This window comes from Ornithodoros turicata, chromosome 8 (genome assembly GCF_037126465.1).
Source record: "Ornithodoros turicata isolate Travis chromosome 8, ASM3712646v1, whole genome shotgun sequence".
Taxonomy (NCBI): Eukaryota; Metazoa; Arthropoda; class Arachnida; order Ixodida; family Argasidae; genus Ornithodoros; species Ornithodoros turicata.
Genome location: NC_088208.1, coordinates 32988920 through 33003150, shown reverse-complemented (window position 1 = coordinate 33003150; position 14231 = coordinate 32988920). Strand labels below are relative to the sequence as shown.

The following is a 14231-nucleotide window of genomic DNA, read 5'->3' as shown; positions in this document are numbered from 1 at the left end:
GAAATGTGAAAAAAGTGGGACTTTTTATCTAACATAATGTTATCATATATTTTTTCCACAACAATGATACAGAAATGTACATAACAAGTAGCTGCTTCACCAGGTGATGTCCACAGTAATCATTCAAATGCTTCCACAACTGTTTCGCCAGTGTCACATGTAAGCTCTGTGAGAACACAATTTGCAGGAACATGAGGTTATACAATTTACATAAATGTGTGCTGTAAGTTGCAACAGCTCTTTTACACAGCTACCATACCTTCATGCCTGTAAGCTGCCACCAAAATGCTCAGGAAAGTATTGGTTTGGCACATCAGACATAAGCTTCCTAACAGTGACAGCTTTATGTGAGGTGCATTCTGATCTTGCATGTATCTTTGTTCAACAATTATGCTCTCGCGAAGAAGCTGAAGGAATTTCCTATTGTTCTCCACCTTCCTGCAGCCTATTCAACGGTCGGGCTCATACGATGAATATCTTTCGGATGGGGCTAAAATGGTGGCAATGCTGTTTATCTCTGGTGCAGCTTACATGCGTGAAAATACAGTAGCTTTCGTGAACTTCCTTCGAGCTTCCTTGTTGAATGCTTCTTGGAGCTTAAAAGGTTGCTTTTGAATGTTCTTTTTTTTTTTGCTTTATAAACAGATGTGGTTGAGAAGATTGTTCAAATTATAAAAATATTTGCCAGCAACTGCGGCAAACAATGGGTGAGGAGTTTGCAACCACACAGAGATGTGGCTCGAAGGCACTGCAGGAACTGTATTTGCTCACTTGTTTCAGTTTAGGACCGCTTTTTGGGCCTGTTGGTGCATCGTCGAACCGGTTAAAAGCACTAAAATGGAAGGACAAAACACACATGGAGCGGCAGCACTCAACAGTTTATTGAAAATCCTTGCAGATCAACCGGACAAATACCTTATCTCACTGTCACCCAATAGGACTGAAGCCGTGCTCATGCACCTGACCCCCGCCCTCTTGATTAGAAAACCCTCGTGAATTTCCCGTTCTCTTTGCCGCTTGTATCGTACCCTAATCTTGGTGGTGCCGAACATACCTTAGCCGTCACCCCCCCCCCCCCCCCCCCCCTCATGTGCAAGGTACATTCGGCAACACCAGGATTAACAAGACGTGGAAACGAAGTGGAAATTCTTATTTGGTGGCAATGAGATAAGCTATTTGTCGGCTGTAATCCGCAGGGGTTGTGAATAAACGGTTGAGAGCTGGCACTCGGTATGTGTGTTTAGTCCTTCCACTTTTAGTCCGCTTTTAACCGGTTCGTTAACTAGTTTTTCACGCGTGGTTTGGAATAGCTCGCATTTCTGTTTGGCTTTCATTATTATATTACCTTAAGGTCGGGGGTTACCTCAGCCAGTGTACAAGGAACATTATCTGACAGTGTGTAGACCACAACACCATGCAGCCTAGTTGTGAGTAAACACAGTGCCTTCAAATTGCCGCAGGCACCTCTTTTTCAACTTAGTGACTAGGTAAGGGTAAGCAGTAATTGCAAATAGTACTAGGAAGCAGGTACAAGTGGGAGTGTAGCCTTTGCCCTCGGGCGATTCACAAACACTTTGATTGTCCCGCTGAAGTCTGCACTGATGATGACATAGCAGCTTGCTGGCCCTCCGACGTCCGGCGCTGTGGAAGCTGGGATAGTAGGATCATCGACGCTGTGTTCAACTTCTTCGAGCTGTTTCAGAATAATGTCTGGACGGGGTGCAAATACTGCAGACGTCACAACAGCGTTGTGGGCTGCAAAAGGATTCGGTTAGAAACACAACATTGCGCCTCTAAAGTAAGTGTGTGTATGGATTTGGATTTGGATTGCATTGGATTTCTATGGGCCTAGACGTGCATAATAATTAGTCCTACTATCACTCCCACTTAGGGATGCCGCGTGGCCCGTACTTCGCCGGTTCGACCAGTTATTTGCTTCCCTTGCCGGTTAAAAGGCAATACCGGCAGAGCTTTGCCGGTATTTTGCAGCAGAAGGAATTTCATGGGGAAATTCCATCGAAATTTCTGGGTTACAGGACGTGATTTTTTACGTTTTCTACAGGTTTTCCCGCCGATTTTAATCCAAGCGCCATCGAAATTAATCCATGTGCCATGCAAACTTTATGGGGCATGGATTAATTTAGCTCGCACTTGGATTAAAATCGCCGGGAAAACCTGTAGTTTCCGCAACCTCTTTTCTGTGCACATTCAACCACGCAGAGTCACAATGGGAGCGCGGACACTGCTAAATGCGCGATATCGCTCCTGAAGAGTTTACCTCACCACCTTCTCCCAACCTCCCTATTTCCCTCACCCAATCTCAAATTTTCTCCTCTCCCTTTCTACGTCACTCATTCAGCCATTATCTTTGACTGGCAAAAATGGCAACCCTACTCCCACCATCTACTCCCAATTACTGATGAGGACACAGTATAGCGTGGTCAATCACTGGTACGTAAGCATCGTAGTGCTCTTGGTCTTTGAGACAATTTGCCTGGCAAGGAGGCAAAGACAGTGTGTGTCTAGCAGTACTACATGACAAGATATAACCTTAGATGAATGTTACAATTCTTGCAGAAGGGATACCTACCTTTCACGCCCTCCCAGTAATAGTTGCGATCTCGTCGGGCCGACGAAAATTTTGAGTAGTCGTGGTAGGTTTTCCAAATGTATATGAACTGGTTCTCCGAACCGCTAATGACATATCGGCCATCGTGACTGTAAACGAAGGTACAAGTTTTGTCATTTATCGATACCTGTTCCAAAGCAGTTGTTAGCGACTCACCTAAAAGTTGCCTTGATCTGGCTGCTGAGGTTAACGTAGCCTTTATACTTGCAAGAAAGTGACAAATCGCGCAGATCATATAAACGAACGCGGGAGTCGTTAGATGTGACCAGGATCTGTTCATAGGAAGTCAAAACATGCTGTCAGTGCGTACATTAACATTATGCAGGCAAAAAATATTGCAGCTTGACTGGACTGGATTCTATCGCAAAGAACACGAAGGTGTCTTACCTTATCTTCTCCTGGCATGGGCTCGATTCCGCTGATTTTGCGCCCTTGCTTGTTTTTGCCACGCGTTGACCGCACATGGATCTGGGTGTAGTACTTCAGTTGCTGCAAGAATTGAAGTTATGTTAAAAATGCACCCTGGTGTGCTCACCAAAGTATGTGTTTAGAGGGTCTGACATATATCGCATAACTGCAGAAAGACACACATAACTGTAGAATAGTATATCGTCCTTACACAGCCGGCCTCAAACAGTCACCAAGACAAAGAAAAACTTTGTCCAATGACGATATTACGGGCCTTATAAGCTCTGACCGCACACACCTTCTCCCTGTCATCTTTTACTTCATCAACGAAAACGACAAAATCCTTTACAAGAACAATCCCAATCTGCAACAGGGTCTAATATTTTAAGGTCTGTTGTCCTTCACAAAGTTGGGGGGTAAAATTTGGCAATACAGTACACTCATTCATTAATATGCAATTTAGGATGGCACCAGACTAGTCTTATGATACATGTACCCAGAACTGATGTTGGAGTAAGTGGAGCCAGCCACAGTTGCCAAATGAGTGCAAATGAGGTTTTACCTCATTCTGACAAAAATCAATTTCTGGAATCCAATATCACCCCAAGTGGTCACGCCTCATGCATCATGCAGTACAACTTCCACCTTCGTTTTCTTATCTGCTCTTATCAAAGCGTGCTAAAATTTTACTCGGTGCTGTCGAATTTGCAAATGACACCGTCACACGCAAGTCTAGGTAGCATAGCAGTGAGTTCATGTCATGAAAATCTCCAGGAGAATGTTATTTATGGCTGGGTAGCTTGGTTCTCTGATAAAGGTTCCGTAACAGCATCCCGCCTCACCTCAGTGTTGTAGAATATGCATCGACCATCATAGGAGCCGACGACTGCAAATTTGCCATTCTGACAAAAGTTTGCAGACGTTATTAGCTTGGTCTGGCCGTCCAGCTCGTTCCAGAGGGCCACCTTCTTGTCGGGTATGTTCCACAGACGCAGCTTGCCGTCCAACGATCCACTCAGGAAGTAGCGGTCATCCTGGAACATTAATATGTGCACATTGCAACACCTGTGATGGCTACTACTACTATTACGAGCATTGCCCTCTAATGTGCGGTTAAACGGTCAATACCCTGGGGTGGAAGGCAATGGCGGTGACAAAGTCTACGTGCTGGAAGCAACATAGGCATTCTCTCCTGCTGATGTGCCAGAGTCGCACAGTCTTGTCCATGGAGGAGGAAAGGATGAAGTAGTTCTGCAGAACACACAAATATGGACTTTAAAATGACAAATTATGCTTCAAGGCATACATTCAAAGCACAGATTATGACTGCACTGAAAATGCGCCTCAGTTATATAACAGATTATCCATTATAAGTGGGCCCTTGTGTTTTAGGGCTTCAGCAAGTTTGCTGCACTTTAGCAGGTTTTGCCCAAGATGATGAGGAGTTTTACTGGGTATAAAGCTAAAACACCAGGCTCTACACAATTGTCCTCTCTGTACATTTTTAGGTGATAGTATATATGGCTATTTTTCCTTTGTATATGTATATATACAAAGTGAAAATACATAGAAAAATTTACCATATCACTATGCCATAGTGACAAGTGTAATTCTTTTGCAGCATCGTACTTAGAAGCAAAATCATTGAGGTTTTTGCTGTACCTGCATGACAGGTTATTCACAAAAAATGATGCACACGCTCACCTTTGACCAGGATACATCGAGAAGGTCAGCCGTGTGGCCCCTGTAGTGACAGAACGGCTTTGGCATAAAGGGTCCCTTCACATCATCAGGCTCTTTGAGGTCGTCCTGGAAGAGGTGCAATCATGCTTGGATATTATACCATATTTTCCTGTAAGCATACAAGCATGACAGTTACGGAGGCACCATTTTACGTTTTCCTCTTCCTCCATGCTTGGCATGGTGAGATTCTCCTGAGAGGAGGCTTTGGCATCTGTGTTGTACTTTTGCCTCATGTCATCGAAGTATTTGTATGCGTCACGTAACACCCAGATCCTAAGGACGTTGTCCTGTCCAGCTGTGGCCTGGAAGAAGCACGCTTTTTGTAGCTAACCCCATACGTCGCGTATGATGAAAGTTAACTGCGGTTAACACACCATGAGACGTCCACATGCTGAGAACTTCATGGTCCATACTGCTCCCTAGGGGAAAAAAGAAATTCATTCAATTTAATTCAATTCAATTCATTGGAAATTCTACGTTCTATGGGCTCACTACAGGATCAAGCTACAGTAACTGATAATGCTGCAGAAAGATGGCCCAGCATCAGTAATGTGTATTTTATTCAAGGCGTCACATTTATACACTATAAGGTGCAATATCAGATGCTACACAAGAAGCACTGGAGTCAGAAAGGATAAGTGATGAAGCTCTTAAGAGGGCATACCAGCTCCCTCTCCCCACATGCATTCTGAATGGCGCATATTTGAAGCTTTTTCTCCGTAACTAGCGGTCAGATTTTAATGTGAGTGGTCTTACTGGAAAGGGGACGACAAGATCTGCAACATGCGGGGCTCAGGATTTTGAAATCGTTCTCAGTTATATTATGATCAATGTTTGGAGGGTATCCACAAGAAGCCTAGGACAAATTCTAAAATTCCGGGCTTTACACGCCCCAGATCTTGTCGTCCCCGTTGACTGCTGAGATAAAGCATCAAATCGCGCCCCATAGAAAATGCACGTGGAAGAGGGAGCTGGTATGCTCTCTTATGTTGGAGGCGTTGGTTTTTAGGTAACAGTAGAACAGGCAAGAAAACCTAAGTAGTATAGTATGACTAAGGCCCTTCTTTTTCTGCTGCGGCAAATCCTGAATTCCGCAGCAGGAAACTATGACTTCTGCGTTTTTCCGCGGTGAAAGGCAAATTGCCCTAGATCAGACAAAAAATACTCTCTGTTAGCTCTTAGTGTGGAGAAACATGGTTACAACTCCAAAAACTTTTGCGATTTAGCATAATAAGGTACATTGTACTTTCTTCTGAGAGGGAGTGACGTTTGTCACTGACTATCAAATTGTACTTGCTAAGTGACCTCTCTGCATGTACAGAGTTTACTCTCACACAGAGGTACTTGACAGCTGTGGACACCAAAGCAGGGGTCAGCATTTGCACTCCACTCCAGAGTCCCAGAAAGTTAAGGGTTAGAGAGAGGAGTTAGAGGGTTGTTCCAGCACACAGATGGGGGCCTTCTACGCAAATCTACGCTGTAACGCAGGCCGACCTGGTGCGTTGGAAAGTCCGTTCATCTCGCGCATAAACTGAGTTAAGCGTGCGGTTCCTGCAAAATTCTGCGCAAAACCTCATATTCCGCGGCAGACTCACAATTCCGCGAATTTTTGCAGAATCGCGGAATCGCAGAAAAAGAAGGGCCTTAGGTATGACTTTCCTACATCACACATTACATCAGCTAAATCATTGTTTCCGACATAACATAAATGTGTCCAACATAATGCCCTTTGGGCCCTTGGGGCATTTTGAATAAATAAATAATTGAATAAATAACTAGAGCAATCACTTCTGGGCACTACTACTACATGGGCATGTGTACACACACACATGCTAGGTCCAATCTACAGTGTCACTGCTGCAATTTCGGGCATAAGCAAGAGAATTACCGTGTGTTCTCCCGTAATTTCCTGGACGACCCTGATGCCACCAAACTCTGGAGGTGATTTGTGGCTGCTTGATGTCTTGACCTTGACAGTAGGTGAGCTTTCGTCGTCACTGCATTCCACTTCTTCGCAATGCCTCGAGTGCAGCTCTGAAAAACACTTGCATTTAGGTCTACGTACTTGAAGGCAGATTTTCACTGCCATCCAAGTGGGACTTACTTTCATCTGCCACAGTCTTCAATTTGCTAACAGTCTTTCCAACCTTCTTACCAACCTTTTTACCAATCATCTTTGTTATTCGTGTCCTGTGACAGAAAAACGCAAATTATGAAAGTAGGCTTCAAATTATGGAAGTAGACTTCATCAGTATATTATTAGAGGCCGAGGTTTTAGGGTTTAACCCAATTCTTCCCCAAATTTGCACCCCGAATTGAAGGTTACCTCTTTAGGGCGAACCCTGATATTTACGCAGCAAATTGCTTTAACTGACAAGTCTGTAGGAGTGCGCACTAACTTGTTTGGCAGAAATATACAATTACATCACTGTTCACCATTACAAACTAGTACAGTTAGTTTGAGTAACTGAGCTTGATTTTTCCCCGAATTTAGCACGCTGGAATTTTTTCCACCTAAATTCGCATGAATTTAGAGCACATGTTTATTTACCCGATTTTTACCCCCCCCCCAATTTAGAACAAATATTTCCCGAAAACTTCACGCTTGATATATTATTCTTAGCAATGTGGTTCCACTGACATCCACTTTAGTGCGTGCATTTTCCCACCGAGTTTCCATACATAGGGAGCAGAAAGGCCACTGTTTGAAGCACTCTTTACTAAAATTAATGGCTCTTTTCAACACCACGTAGAATAAAGGATTTTTGCTACATTATATAGAGAGCGTGAAGTTTTTGAGATATATTTTTTTTCTAAATTCGGGGGGTAAAAAAGGTTAATGAACATGTGCTCTAAATTCATGCGAATTCAGGTGAAAAAGAGCTTCCAGTATGCTAAATTCAGGGAGAAATCGGGCTTGGTTACTCAAATTAACTGTACTGATTTGGCACAAATGGTGATGTAACTGCATCTGCTGCCAAACAAGTTAGTATGCATTCCTACAGACGTCTCAGCGGGCGCAACTTGCCGGGTAAAAATCGGGTTTCACCCTAAAGAGGCAACCTTCAATTTGGGGCAGAATTGGGCTAAACCCTAAAACTTCAGGCTCTAATTATATACAGCTTATAAATGATGCCAGAACAATCCAGCGCACATCATTCAACATGCTCAAACACATCGCCTAAACATGACACTTGGACACCTGATCTTGTGGGGAAAAGGTGTGATTTATGTGCTCGTGAACGCATATCTACTTACGCTTTCTGCTTGAGCGACCCCTTATCTGGCTGATCATTAGAAGGCTGCTTCATGTCAATGCTTTCTTCGTCAGATTCCCTGCTTTTGTCTGAATTGCTGCAAACGATCGTCAGTTCAGAGGTAAAAGCGTGCAACGCATGTGCTGTAAACCTATTTTACAATGAAAGCGTGCAAACTAGGGGCCGTACCTAACGTACTCTGAAGTAAGGCGCATGATGTGCAGAGAGAGAGGGTTCAGACACTGAGGCAACTTGTCTTCTGCAATGCTTAACGGGACCTTTTCTCCCGTGTCTAGGTTCAACACTTCTATTTGCTCCAAAATTTCCTGGAAATAAAAATGGAAGCATTAGATCCCCAAAGACAAAGCTCTCCCTTGCCTGTTCCCTTGCCTGTGCCGTGCTCATGCATCACATCAATTGCATGGTGATGAGTTTCATTGTTTTGTTTTTTACTACATGTTTCCTTCTGTCGACGTCTGTTGATAGCTTCTGCTACGAAACTGTCACATAAACTACGTTCTGCACCGCGCGTGCCTTGTCTGCATTTGTTCTTTCTCATGTGTATAGCTAAACCCACTCATTGCTTATTACCTCCAATGCGTTCACAATGCATTGCACAAATATGCAAGCATCTCCTACCTTGATCACTATCAGCAGGCTGATAGCAATATAGACAAGTAAATGAAATGTGAGCTCTGTCTTAACTGAGAGAAACAATCTTGGTTTCCAAAACCTCAAATGTCATCTTTGATTGGGCTGGCTTTGAAGGCCTTTCCTGGTGCACACACACACAGACAAACTGAGCAATTCAGTCTCTGCGAAGATTTACTGGCTAAGAATAAGCTATGGCCACATCAAACACAGAATCCCTGATCGCCCACTTCTTCCACTTTTAATTTTTTTAATAATTAGCCACATAATATATCAAGAATGCAACTGATGTATATATATACAATGAATCTGTGCATATACCATGTCTGTGAGGGGACGTCCAGAATCTGAGCGGGTGCGCATGACCATGTTGAGCTGTCTGAGGCTGCCTTCTGGAGTTTGACGAGGGCTAGCTCGCGTTGCGCTGTTGGCACCAGGTTTTTCGGGCGACTGCCTGGCATCCCCTCCGCCGTTGTGCACAGACTGTTTTGACCCAGAGCGACGAGGCCCTCTGTCTCTCTCGTCATCCTGTTCGATAAACGTATTGCCGTGTTTACACGCATAATTTGCGCACTTGTTCTCCCAAAAGAGTCTGAAAAGTTGGGGGAAAAGTACCGTATTTCCCCGATTATAAGTAGAGCCTGAAGTTTTAGGGTTTTACCCGATTCTTCCCCGAATTGAAGGTTGCCTCTTTAGGGTGAAACCCGATTATTTTTACCCGGCAAATTGTCCTCAGTGGGATGTCTGTAGAAATGCATTAATTTACTTGTTTGGCAGAAAAATTCAGTTACATCACCATTTGTACCATACCACTACAATTAGTTGAGTAAGTGAGCCCTATTTCACCCCGAATTTAGCGTACTAGAAGTTTTTTCACCCGAATTCTCACGAATTTAGTGCACACGTTTATTTACCCGATTTTTACCCCTCGAATTTAGAAAAAAATATTTCCCAAAAACTTCAGGCTCTAATTATGAGACAACCTTTTTTTCCAAAATCCGGTGTCCCAAAGTCGGGGGTCATCTTAGATTCGAATATGCGCGCCACAACGAGGTCATGGGAGAGGCGGAAGCGGGTGACGGCATCGGCCAATGGCGCGGCGCGACCGATATCACGTGTTGCAGTGTCATCGCGATGCAAATGCGCCAATACGGGCATAATGGGGACGGCACTCATTCTTCATTCACTGTCGTGGCGTCGGTCCCCGGCGTTTGGACGAAAAGTTGACACTTTCGTAAATACAGCAACAATTTAGCGGTGGCAAGGCAGTTTGAAGTATCGGAAGTAAGTGTTACGAGGTGGCTAAAGCAACAGGGAGAGATCAAGAATTGTGCCAGTGCAGTGAACTTTAGACACTTGGTGCAATGTGCCTGATGACGTTGTTTGTCTAACGTTGTGGACAGAACGGAACACAATGAGCTGTGTGCAGTTAGCAAAAAAGAACACAGTAACGTAGAAAGTGACGATAAATAAACGGTATTGTGCATCGATTCCAACTGCTATACTGCCTCCCAGACTGACTGAGTTGTGAAAACCGCGTTGTAAGCAAAAGACAATCTCCGCAACCACTCAGAGGCGTGGAGCCCGGGACCCACGTGCGAAAGTGAGGGCGCACAAATTACACTTTTTTTTTTTTCTCAACATTTTTTTTTCGTGCCAAACTAGTGGCGCGCAAATTACGCAATGGCGCAGAACACGCGAGTAAATATGATACGTTTCTTCTTAACATCATTTTTAAATGTCAAAATTTGAAGTCAAGCTTATCTATCTTGCTGAGGAACATATAGAAAAAAAACTGATCGTGCGAACGTGCCTGTGGTTTAACAACGTATTGTCCTTTGATAGCACTGCTGAGGTCCAGGGAAAACTCCAGCTCCTGAGCAATGCTGTCCACGGCTGACTGGGGACTCGGCAATCCCGTTGGAGTCATGGAGTGAACGGAGGCCTGAAAGGACAGTAAATCTTGACACAAATCACAACAGCTCTCTATGCATCGTTATGTGGGGCAAGAAAGGCTTCTTCCTCGGCGGAATGTGAAATTACCCCTTACAAAAGTTTTAATATATAAGCACCATGCAGCCCAACTGTTTTCTTCAAGAATGGAAGCACCGTGTCTACAGGTTTTCCCGGCGATTTTAATCCAAGTGCCAGCTAAATTAATCCATGCCCCATAAAGTTTGCATGGCACATGGATTAATTTAGCTGGCACTTGGATTAAAATCGCCGGGAAAACCTGTAGTGTGGCACAAGGAGGGCATAAAGCCACTCGAACAGGGAAAGTACCGTAACTTCGCTCCCTTTCCTGCCGCAGCTGTACGGCAGCCACAGCATGCCTTTCACGATTTGCTTGCGTGGGTCCGACGATGGCAGTACTTTCCAAGTTCCAGAGAGCCTAGTCTTTTGTTTAGAGAGTTTAGAATCTTTTAGAATCTTTCTCTGAAACGTGGAATGTACTGTAACTACAGAGCGCACGCAACCAAACCCACGCTGTGATGGCCACACTTGCTCCGCAGATGCGGCAGCTAAAAGAAAACGATTCCGGTGCTCCTTCGATTCCGGCGGCTTTCGTGGGGGTCATATGCAGCGCCACCTAGAGCGAACGAAGTTTGATTGCTTAAACGACGTGATGTAGTCACTACAAGTTCGATGTGCTTCCGGACACATTAGCTATGAAGCACAACTGCTGTCCTGTCAACCACATGAGCAGCCACTGAAAGCCTGTGCTTGAAACTGTCTGCGGCGATTGGCTGAAGCAGACGACACTGCAACTCTAAAAATCCATGTGATGAAGAAGTAAGAGGAGGCATTAAACACGCTTTCTGCATCTAAGTGCCACTGGCATACGTACAAGGCTGTTTTGGTCTAGGGAAATGCCTCATAAGCCGACAGAATCCAAAATAACCATGATGGCAACAGAGTGCGCCACCTGCATGGTAGCTGGAACAACTATGGTGAATAGGGCTGGTGGGAGCACTGGTATGTAGCAAGCAGAAGGATTTTCCTTCCCAAAGGGGTTGTGACAATCCCAGGTTATCCCAGACAAACGTAAAAAACGAACTCCCAATAGGAACGGACGCAACTTTGAGGTCTGTGACGTCTGCGCTTTGCTCGGGAGTGCGTTCGAGGGCTTGTATATCGCTAAATACGACACGTACAAGAATAATTCTTTTTTCTTGCTTATTCTGGAGTGCAATACAATGCGTCCATGATGTAATGAACCACATCTATGAAAGTGTCTCAACAACCCCTTTAAAGGAGTACAGGGGGCCATCCAAAAAAATTTCGGATTAAGACGTCTGATGAAAGTGTGTGTGTTGTTCTTTTTGCGGTACACTTTAAATTCAATTTCTGCAATAATTATGACTCTTTGGTGTGAATTACTTCTCATGATTTCACCTTACTGGCCTACATAACATTTATAGGAAGAAAACAGGGTGTTAAAAATGACTTCTGCGCTACTTTAACTGTTGCTGGAGTTTCTATCTCTATTCCATGCTGCACGGCTGATACAAAGAGCGTGTCATCACCACTCAAACTTCAAACTTAAACCAGGCAATAAAAAAAACATACTCACGCGGTCAGAATCATCGCCCGATGGGCAGAGCGAATTCTTATTTCGTTTCCTCTTGCGAGGAGGAGCTACTGGAAGGCTCGCTTCACTCCCTCGTTCCCCCTTGGTACTTGCGACAAGATCAGGTTCTGGCGGAAGTGATTTCTGACTCAGGATTGAACCGACGTTGGATGACCCAAGGCTGACTGTGCTCTGTGAATCATCACCCTGAACAGTCATCGGGACGTGATGTCCGCTGAGGGTGTTCCTGATCCTATCCCTGATGGACAGGCCATCGGTCGAAGACGAGGCGATGCTTGCGTCTTCCGACGAGAAACCGCTGGGTTCGTCGTCGTCGTACAACATCCGCCGTCGCATCTCCTCAATTTGACGCTGACGTTTCTCCGTTTCTTGCGCCTTTAAGGCAACCTCCTGCGTATCAATCTTTCGTTTGTCCCATGTTGCATAAGTGAGATGTTCTTGAAAGAGACCCGACAGTGTGGAAGCACAGGCAATCTGCTCTTTTGCAATGTGCACCGAATCAGTAAAATAGTCTACTGCAAGTGGCTAATGTGTCAGACACTTACACCAAAATAATGAAGTGTAAATATTGCACAGTGATTTTGACTGAAGCTTTATAATAATCTGTGTGGTTTTTAAAGCATTTGATGTTTGACTGACTATTAAATATAGATACTTCTTATCTATGAAGGAGAATTATGCAAATACATGGGGGACATTTAGGGGGGTTCACCCTCATTTTCCTCAACCTCATTTCCTCATTTTCCCTCACTGGTACTACAATCTGGGCCTTGAATGCTGCAAGAGAACAATCAAATAATGATATATGAATGACCACTTACTTTCATAGCCTCTTCAATGCCTGCAGACACTGCTGTATTTGTCTCTGACGTACTCTGCATTGAGCCATCCGGCTGATCTTCCCCATCATTTGGCTTCTGAGGCAAAACAATTTAAGTACTTAAAACGCCAAGCTGAACCGACTGGTATTCCGACATTCTACTGAAAGTTCTAAAAGCCCCTGACAAGATGACACATACTCAAAGTTCAGTATCCACAAGAAGTCATTGACTCTATGCTTTTCATTGATAGTGTACTTTCAGTGTGTGTCATCTTCTCTGTGGTTTGTAGCGCTTTTAGCACGATGGCAAACTGTGTGTTATTCGATAGTCACGTAAACACTCGAACCCACAAAAAGTTTCATATACTAGATGTCACTTACGACACTATCCACAGGACTATCCCCTGCATTTTTCCTGAAAAAAAAAGAATAAGGGTCACTTGTGAATACTTCTTAAACAAACAGGCAAACGAAACGAGGAGGCATTCCATCGAAAGACGGGTGTGGCTTCCAGAGTCCAACGATCGCACGCAGTATAACAACGCTTAAAAAGCTTCTAGCACGTGTGTATGACAGAAATACAGTACAAGAAGTTGCTTGTGTTTGACTGTACTTTTTATATGCACTCAACATCTTGTTGAATCTTTCTAGACATATCACATTCCCCCACGGGATGTCCACACTTATCACAAGAAACTGAATGACAGAACAACGATATGAGCAGAGTGGTGCTATTTAGGGCCGCAATTGATGATCCTCATAATAGCCCAACACAACAGTGACGAAAAACACGTACTCGCTTCCAGACTTGCGAACTGGTGTCGAATCTTCCGCGTCGAAAAATTCGTCCGAGTCACTGTCAGATGCCATCGCAAACTAGACAACGTTAAACGAACGTGGGAGTATTGCCAAGCATGACCGAATCAACCTGACAGACAAACACGAAAATGAACGCAAAAGTAATAGCTGAGAAGCTACATCTCACACTCGCTCACAGATTCCCAGACTACAGCAGCAACCATATTTTATCCGGGAACTTTGGTCGCTTTGGCGAGCAGAAAAGTAAACAACGGCAATTTTATAAATATGTAAAGAATTAGAACTATACTATTCAACAATAAACATTCTCGT

General features: G+C 44.2%; 1 protein-coding gene across 1 annotated transcript; it reads right to left on the bottom strand.

Annotated features, from left to right (window-relative positions):
• Positions 1-2: 2 nt before the first annotated feature.
• On the bottom strand, positions 3-14135 carry LOC135367045 (WD repeat-containing protein 44-like). The gene is made up of 19 exons (XM_064600129.1): positions 13897-14135; positions 13482-13515; positions 13102-13197; positions 12263-12670; positions 10502-10633; positions 9010-9216; positions 8227-8363; positions 8039-8134; positions 6885-6970; positions 6669-6814; positions 5155-5199; positions 4933-5082; positions 4742-4846; positions 4166-4288; positions 3880-4071; positions 3017-3118; positions 2786-2901; positions 2591-2718; positions 3-1755 (listed from the first exon to the last, which is right to left on the bottom strand). The coding sequence occupies exons 1-19, from the start codon at positions 13968-13970 to the stop codon at positions 1517-1519; spliced, it is 2616 nt and encodes an 871-aa protein (XP_064456199.1). The 5' UTR covers positions 13971-14135; the 3' UTR covers positions 3-1516.
• Between the last annotated feature and the right edge of the window lie 96 nt (positions 14136-14231).